Source organism: Phaethon lepturus, unplaced genomic scaffold (assembly GCF_000687285.1).
Source record: "Phaethon lepturus isolate BGI_N335 unplaced genomic scaffold, ASM68728v1 scaffold26313, whole genome shotgun sequence".
Classification (NCBI taxonomy): Eukaryota; Metazoa; Chordata; class Aves; order Phaethontiformes; family Phaethontidae; genus Phaethon; species Phaethon lepturus.
The window spans coordinates 35,971-44,227 of NW_010531582.1; the positions used below are offsets into that span (position 1 = coordinate 35,971).

General features: G+C 38.5%; 1 protein-coding gene across 1 annotated transcript in view; it reads right to left on the reverse strand.

Annotated features, from left to right (window-relative positions):
- The window catches only part of LOC104618897 (protocadherin-10-like), a gene marked incomplete at its 5' end in the record, with an annotated part of 28,829 nt that extends 21,687 nt beyond the window's left edge, over positions 1 to 7,142 (reverse strand). Inside the window, 2 exons of the mRNA XM_010284618.1 lie at positions 6,401 to 6,507; positions 7,084 to 7,142. Of these exons, the coding sequence (XP_010282920.1) occupies positions 6,401 to 6,507; positions 7,084 to 7,142 (166 nt within the window). The remainder of the gene's footprint in view (positions 1 to 6,400; positions 6,508 to 7,083) is intronic.
- Positions 7,143 to 8,257: the final 1,115 nt, after the last annotated feature.

Genomic DNA, 8,257 nt, shown 5'->3' on the forward strand with positions numbered 1-8,257 from the left:
TCGTTCCGTTTTGAATACTGCTTGTCTACTGCAGTGCACTGAATAGTATTATGTAACAGCTTATTATAAAAGAGATGTTATAGCCACTATAAATCAGGAAATCAGGATTTTGAATAAACAAAGTAATGAATGTAAGGGATATAAAATGTAAGCTTGTATGACAAACTTTTCCCCCCTTAAGGTGAGAACCTGTAAAGGGAAAAAAAAAAAAAATTCTGAATTTTAATATACACTGCTGGAACACAAAGCTAGAATGTAAATTATTATTTAGGATGGGAACAAAATGTTCATTGAGGCCTGGGTTGGGTATTGTTCCTACCTGAATCAGTCACAACATTCCCTAAGAGTTTAATGGATGCAGAACCAAACCCTTGGTTTTAGTATTTTGACAGAAAATAAATTCAAATTAGCAGTCTGATTTTGAAATCCCTGGCACCTATGTATATTTAGACTGCCTGTGATATGAATGTTGGCTTTTCTTCCTCTACCTTTTTCCTATGGGTCATGGTATAGAATTCTCTGTTTCTAATTGAAAAAAATTAAAAACAGTGAGGGGAAGACTTTTTGCTGTTTTCCAAGAAGGAAGGATATATCACGGTAAATTAAGAGAGACATTCAGCACAGAAGAACACCTTCATACACCAAGAATCATGTTCTTGATTTATAACAAAAAGAAATGTTCAGCAGTATAACACTTCCAACTCATCTCCCTCATAAATCTGGTTATATATATGGTCGTTCAGAACTAAACTATCCATCATAATTGCAAACCTACATTAAAGGAAAATGCTTTATATTTTTCATTTAGTTATTATATTAGACCTTGCATGCAGATAAACTGAGCTTTTTAAAGGTGACTCTGAATTATGAATTTCAAATGTCCTTCGCAGACACAAACAGATAGTATAGCGCACTGAAGTGCTGAAGAATGATAAGCATTGCACTGTTCCAAATACAGCACACATATAAAAGCTCATGGCAAAGGCCACTAGTTCATTCCTATCCGTTCAAGTCTTATTACTAGATAGGCCAGTGGGAGATCTGAGCTCTCACACACCCTTAACTTTGCAGATTTTGAAGGAAAACAAGCCCACGCCCCTCCCTCAGAGGAAACAAGAAACTAGGAAAGCAGTTAATATTTAAGTTGGATATCTGCATCTGAATTTCCTGAACTCAGGTGCTTTGAATCAGATACTTGGTAGTGTTGCATTTCTGAAGCATATTCCCAATTTGCTTCCTTTTCATATTTCAAAAGGAGAAAATCAAAATTTCTATGTGCATGAATTCTAATTGGTTTGAAAGACAGTTTAGATCAAAGCAAAAATTAGGCCTAAAACCATTTTTAAATAATGTATTCTTTCTTAATTTAATTAAGGGAGAAGTGCCATACACCACGCTTTTAGAGCAATGAGCGAACACATTCATATGTATTACTGAGTAAATGATGTAATAACAAGCAAAAATACAAATTAAATGTTGACAAAGTATTTTTGTAGTATTGTTATCGGGAGGGGTTTTTTTTTCCCCCAACAAGTGTCATTTTTTCATAACTTTGGCTTTTAATTGGAATTACATGGCATTTTCTGTTTCTTATGTTGTAGCTTTTCTTAAAAAAGCTAGTTAGATGAAAGGTGACGCAGGGAATCAGGCCTCCTTCTCAGGGCTCCAGTACGAGAACAACTATCCATTTGGTTAGATTATCCTTGAGCAGGTTACTCATTTCCCTATGATTCATGTTTTGTGTCAGTAAATAAGGACAATGATGTTAACCTGCTTTGTAGAAGATTTTTATCTACTGAAGAATTGGACTGTCTGAAACGGAGTTACTATCATTCTTTCTTGCTAAGTAATTGGTGTTCTGCCTTGGATAAAACTGACTTCATCTGCATGAGAACATGAATAAAGATCTTAAAGTTATTTTCAATATTCAGCTCTTCCAAAACTCAACTTCAAAGCCCTATCTGGACCATTGAGATGTGGACCGTTATGAAGCACAGAGCCCAAGGAAAGAAGAGAAAAAAAGAAAAAGAAACCACCCTCAGCTTGGGTCAAAGCACTTTTCTAAGCCATTTTCACGTTCACTCTCACTGCAACCGAGATAGACTCCCAGCCCAAGTGATCTTCAAAACAGGTTTTAGCTGTCACTCTACATAGGCTCAGAAGGACTACTGGTTTTCTCTGTCCCTTTATCACTAAAGTTCTTCTTCTGACTTCTCAAATTCTTCTCGTTATGAGCACTGAGATATCATAGCTCTTCTACAATAATGCATACTAACCCTCTTGGGGTTTACCTAACCCGTACCAAAAAGATATGAGACAATGTTTCACCCTGTGCCTTTGCACTAGACCCCTATCAATTCTCTTCATAAAGTCCACTGGTGGAAGCCTAATTGTAGATCTCAGCCAGGTCACCAATGCATGCTGTCCAGTACTGCGCAGAGGAGATTATCAAAAAAGCTGATGCATTTTATAGTCTGTACATATATTTACTTAGCTTCACATCTTGGATATTCCTTCCTGAAGTGCATCTGAGAGCTCATGCCAGTTCAGTGGAAAAGGTGAAACATAGGTAATGCTGTGAAGAACTCTGCATGTTCAGCTTGAGAAAGCTGAGTAGTTAGTGAGCAACCATATGAAACAAGTTGATGGCATGAGTCCAAATCTCACAGGACAGGTGTCTAATCATACAATTTAAACGTACACACACGCAGAGTATTAATTGGCACCCAAGTCGGCAGTTGCACAAGGGAGACCAGGAATTTAATCAACCATGGGAAATAAACGAACCTCATGCTTAGAAATTACTCCTACAGAACATGATTGAAATACAGCGTGTTAATAATAGGTAGTAGTGTTGTATTAGTTGCGTTTGTTCTACAACAAATGGCAGCTTTTGCCTCAACAATTTTCAGACAAAGAAGAGCACAAGTAATTAGAGATTTTGAGAAACCCCTCCCCTCTGTTTGCCGAAAACTTACTGCGCCGCTTCACCTTTGGAAAGTCATTTTCCAAAAAGCTCAGATTCCTATCCCAGTCAACTCAATTCATGAAAATTAGGCTCTTGAACGCTTGAATATCCCCGTTCTTGCCATTCCCCCCTAAATGCAGACGACGGTACTGTTGTACTTCATGGATATTAAGATAGATAAGAATGCTGATAATTATGATGCACTCAGGTGGTACTTTAATGGGAACAATATGAATCCCTTACATACATTCCAGCACATTTGAAACCATGATTAAATCACTATGAAGAAAATATATTTTGTGAGAAGGTGAATTAGAATCTTGCTTCAAAACATAATAAAACATTTTATGATACACAGAACAACTTAGTTCAGAATTTTCATGAAATAATTGTGCAGGATAAATCTATGACACCGTGATAGATTTTCATCCTGTGTGTTTTCCTTCCCAACTCATAACTGACCGTGACTTTTGACAGTCAGCTTGGCTAGCAATAGACTATTGTAGAATAGCTACTTGTGTTTGTTCTACAACAAATGGCAGCTTTTGCCTCAACAATTTTCAGACAAAGAAGAGCACAAGTAATTTTGAGTTTGAGAAATCCCTCCTCTGTTTGCCAAAACTTACTGCGTCGCTTCACCTTTGGAAAGTCATTTTCCAGAAAGCTCAGATTCCTATCCCAGTCAACTCAATTCATTAAAATTAGGCTCTTGAATAGAGAATTGTAGAATAGCTGCTTGTGTGCCACTGGTGACAGTAACAGAAGTCATGTACAGAACAGTAAAAAGACGTTTTGCGAGCAGAACACACTGCTGACTAAAACTGGTAGGGATTAAGTTTTATTTGTCAATGTGAATTATATACTGAATATTTTTGAATGCAAATGCAATGCTTTTGAAACAAATATAATGCTTCGTGGCATCAGGTAACATCTTGACAAAAACCAGCCCAAACTTCTGCCATGTTATCAACCAGCGTTGATGTTACTTCCTTCAGTAATTTAGAAAGAATTTATTATAGAGCACCAGAACGACTGAAAAACTGAGAAGGCATTACCTCAGATATTTGGTCTAGCCATTCAAGATCAAACAAAATTTACGCTCCTTTTTTTTCATCATAGAATACATCACCAAAAACTAATAGCAAGAGCGAAGTTTTTCTATCAAAATATTTTGTTATTGCTGAAGTCAAAGGGCACATTCTTTGCATCACAACATCAGGATTCAGCCCAAAACTTACAGGAAAACTGTATTGTAAGTATGTAGAAAATCGAAGCAGTTTCTACAGAGATTTCTATTTAGATATCTGTTTGGAACTAGCGTTTAAAAAATTGTGCATGCAAATTATTCTCAAACCACAGAACCAATATATTAAATTGAAACTTCTGTGTATTTGAGGTTTCAGTTCAAACTGCTCATTCTGAGTAGACCAAAGCTAACTGTCAGCTTTCATTACTTCATATGTAATCACCGTTGAAGACACAGAAGTTCATAAATCACGTTGGATTCTTAAATGATTTGAAGTTATTTTGAAAGTATAGAATAGATTTTTTTTTCCCCTAGTTTGATAAAACAGAAATTATGAAAATGAAGGATTTGCCCAGGTAAGAACTAATGCCAACTTTGACAGTAGTTCCAGTGTTCATATCTGAGAGAGACTACTTTTTAAATGGAGAGAAAGAATAAAGAGCAGAGGCACAACAATAACAGCACTGAATGCATCTAAAAGAAAACAGCTTTCAGTTGATGTGCAACTATATGATTATATTCTCACCATCAGTCAAATCCAGCCCCTTCTGCAGATGTTTATTCTTTTCTCTCCTGTTTGGTTATTATGGTTCATTATGTTGAGGGACTAAGCTGATTGAAATGTTCATTGAGATGACTGCTGCAGTAAAATGCGTAAAAGAAAAAAAAAAAAAGAATGCAGGGAGGGCAGGAGGAGAGGGAGCTTTTTATAACTCACTAGCACTGATTGCTGCATCAGAAACTGTGTGAAAGAAAGGGTGGGGGGAGGCTAAATACATGGCTTTTTAAAACAACAATAAATCATACGCCATATATAGGCCAAAAATGAAAGAGGCTCTGTGTTCAGATGTAAACTTCTGGCAAGACCTGGTTTGTTGTCAGGTTCCCAGACACAAAATAGACACTCTGTTCACATAGCATGAAGCCCTGCAAGAAGCAGGGAGCTCCGGAGACTCTTGGCTCTTCTTGAGTCTCATTAGGTCTGCATATTAATGACTTGCAGCAACATAAAGGGGCCCTGTAGCAGCCTCCTCTTCCCCCGGTGCCTGGGTTTCCCATCGTTAAGGGCACAGTGACTACAGCAGCAAGAAAATAGAGGACATTAAGAGAGACGTGGGGTGGGTGAGGCAGCACTGCTGCGACAGTACCAAGTCCCTTGCCCTGGTATTTTCTAAGATGGGCGTCAGGGGAAAAAAATGGACAACTGGAGAGACTCTGGCAGTATTTTGTATGACACACTTGTAGCAAATTCTTATACATGATAGAGCATAGAGGAAACACGGGGAAAGAAATCAGTGTATTGAATCAGGACATGCCAGACTTCTGGTAAGGAAGAAAGCACCAGCATTTGTGGCTAAAATGCAGTGCGAGGGTGAGAATGAATTCTAACGCACAGAGCTCAAAACAAATGTCCCTTTCAGGAGGAAACGGACAGTGTGAGAGCAAAGACAGCAAGTCCTACACATGGGAATAACATGGGAATAACACTGCAACGTATGTATTTTCTAGGTGATTCAAATCATAGTCTTTGAAAGCATTTCTTTCCTTTGTCAGGACTGAAAGAAATGTACTTGCGAATACCTTAGTCTTATTAACATGGAGATCACTTATACTATATGGGGCCTTAATTTGACTTAAAAAACAATCCTCAAAAAAATGTTAAGGTATTACACATTCAGAGCACCCAATGTGTCGCCACTGATCCCCAGCAAAAATCCTCACAGTCTAGCTGTCATTCAATCACTGGGTTCATTCTTTCCCTTGGGAACTCCCCCTGCACTTCACGCTGCCATGACAGCTGCAGTGCCTACTAAACAAAATTGCCTAATGCTTTGAAATTCTGCAAATCTGCCGTTGAAAAAAAAAATACACTATGAAGCATACCAACAACTTTGTTTTAATGTGCAGGAAGTTTTGCTACAGCAAATGATGCGGAGTAACATACTCCCCCCCCCCACCCGCCCCCGCCTAAATGAATAAAATGAACTCTGCCCCGTGAATGAAAGGGTTCAAAATTGTCTCCTTGCCCAGGTAACTGTAATAGCAAGCTGACTTAAACCCAGCCTCCCATACAATGTGCTCACGTGATTTATGCCACTCTTGTATTATATTGCTGTAAGTAACTGTTCTTTCTAGTCTCCCTACTAAATAAAGATCTACTATTTCCATTCTCTTATCAGACTTACCAGAGGATTGACCTCGATTAGTGGCATCATGATCACTGTCTCCTTGCTCACTGTCTCCATGACCACTGTCCTTAGAGCTTACTATGTCTGCTTCCTGGAATGCAGAACTAGACACAGAAACAGCTTTACATTAGAATAAACATGAAAGAGGAACTCATAAAACATTCTTCTGCCATCACATGGCCAAACACGGTGCTGCATTCACCCACTCCTGCCTTGCTGCACTGCTTCTGCAGAGGTGCTCTGTCCACCATGAATAAAACTGGCATTTTCAGACCTTGGCAGTCTAGCTGATACAAACAGTAGGCGTTGTTACTTCACCTGGTTTTCATGGAATATGGTATGAATGATTTGGTAGCATCTACTTAAGCTGGATAGCTAAATTTTAATTCGGAGACACCAATGTTATCTGGAAGACCCTACAGCAGCATTCATAAGTATTTAAAGCACGTTTTAGACCAACACAAAACGAGATTTTGTTCTCTTTCCAGTTGGTTTTGAAACCAGCTCAGAAAAGCCGTAATTCAAACTCATTTAGTCGGCATTTTTTTATTTAATATGTCTACATACATTCAATTTCCCACTGCTTGACTACTATTTCACATCTGCAGTAAACACATTTCTGCACCCCATTCAGACTTGCTAAAGCATGCATTAGGAAAACAAGGCTAAGGAGCTCATACCTGTTTACCCGTCGGGGTCTGTCAACTAGATAACTGAGCTCAGCACGCTGATGTTTTGTCTAGGAAAAAGAAAATATTGGGAAATATTTTAACTCTCGATATTTCTGTAACCAGCATCAGAAAATATACCAGAGCAGCTCACCATATTCACTGTAAATGGCAATGTTTAGCTGCAAGTAGGCCTACACAATCTGTTTCTAGGACGTAAGGGAAAAAAACCCAACTCCTATTCTGATTCACACAGATGGGAAGGCATGAGGGATTTTTTCCTGAGTTTTTTGGGATGAGATTCCGACACTTTTTTTCACAGTGCATGCTGTCAAGCGTCACAAGGACTCCCACAAAAATCAACAGAACTATTTCTAGAGTCATGTACTACTTAGTCTGAGGAAAAAAAAAAATTACTGTAATCTAGTTTTCAGCCTGTTTTTAATTCCAGTGTATAAAAATAGGGGGACACAGTACAGTTATTGCACTCTAAGGAAGAAAATACACTGAGATACTCTCAAGTCCTTAAACAGGCAACAGAAGTCAGACTTTTATAGACATGTTGAGGAAAGGTCAACCTTACAAGCCAACATTAGAAATTTTACTGCAAAACTTAATGCTTTACAGAATATCATTCAAACCACCTCTGCCAGACTGGACAGCATTCAGGTTTCAGTGTTGACGTTAAGAGAGAACGTGCTGTTTTCATTAGTGCACAGGCACAGAGGTACCGAGAGGCTGCCTGAGCTAACCCAGTAAAAAGTGATGAACAGGGGAGTATTACAGCATGGCATATGCTTTGATAGAAATTCTCTGAATTCTAGCTAACACAACATAGGCAACATGTTTAACAGGAGGGGACTCAGTCTCTGCATATAATTTCACGGAAACTCTTTCTTGATGCTTTCCTTCGCGAACTCAGCTTTGGGTTAGAAAAAGCTGTTCAGATAAAGAAAAGTCAATTAATAAACCCTAATTCACAAATTAATTAAAGTTCCTGCTAACTGTAGAGATTGCCATAGTCCCAGAGGGGGGTTCCCCCAAAGCCTTACTTGCACATGCAAAGATTTCAGGAAGAGAACAAAAAGACAGTTTTAAAATGTTGCTTCAGAAATCCTTGTGATTAACGCCTCGCGTCACTATTACCGTCAGCCGAGCTACTCTGCGAAAAGCAGTACACACCCCC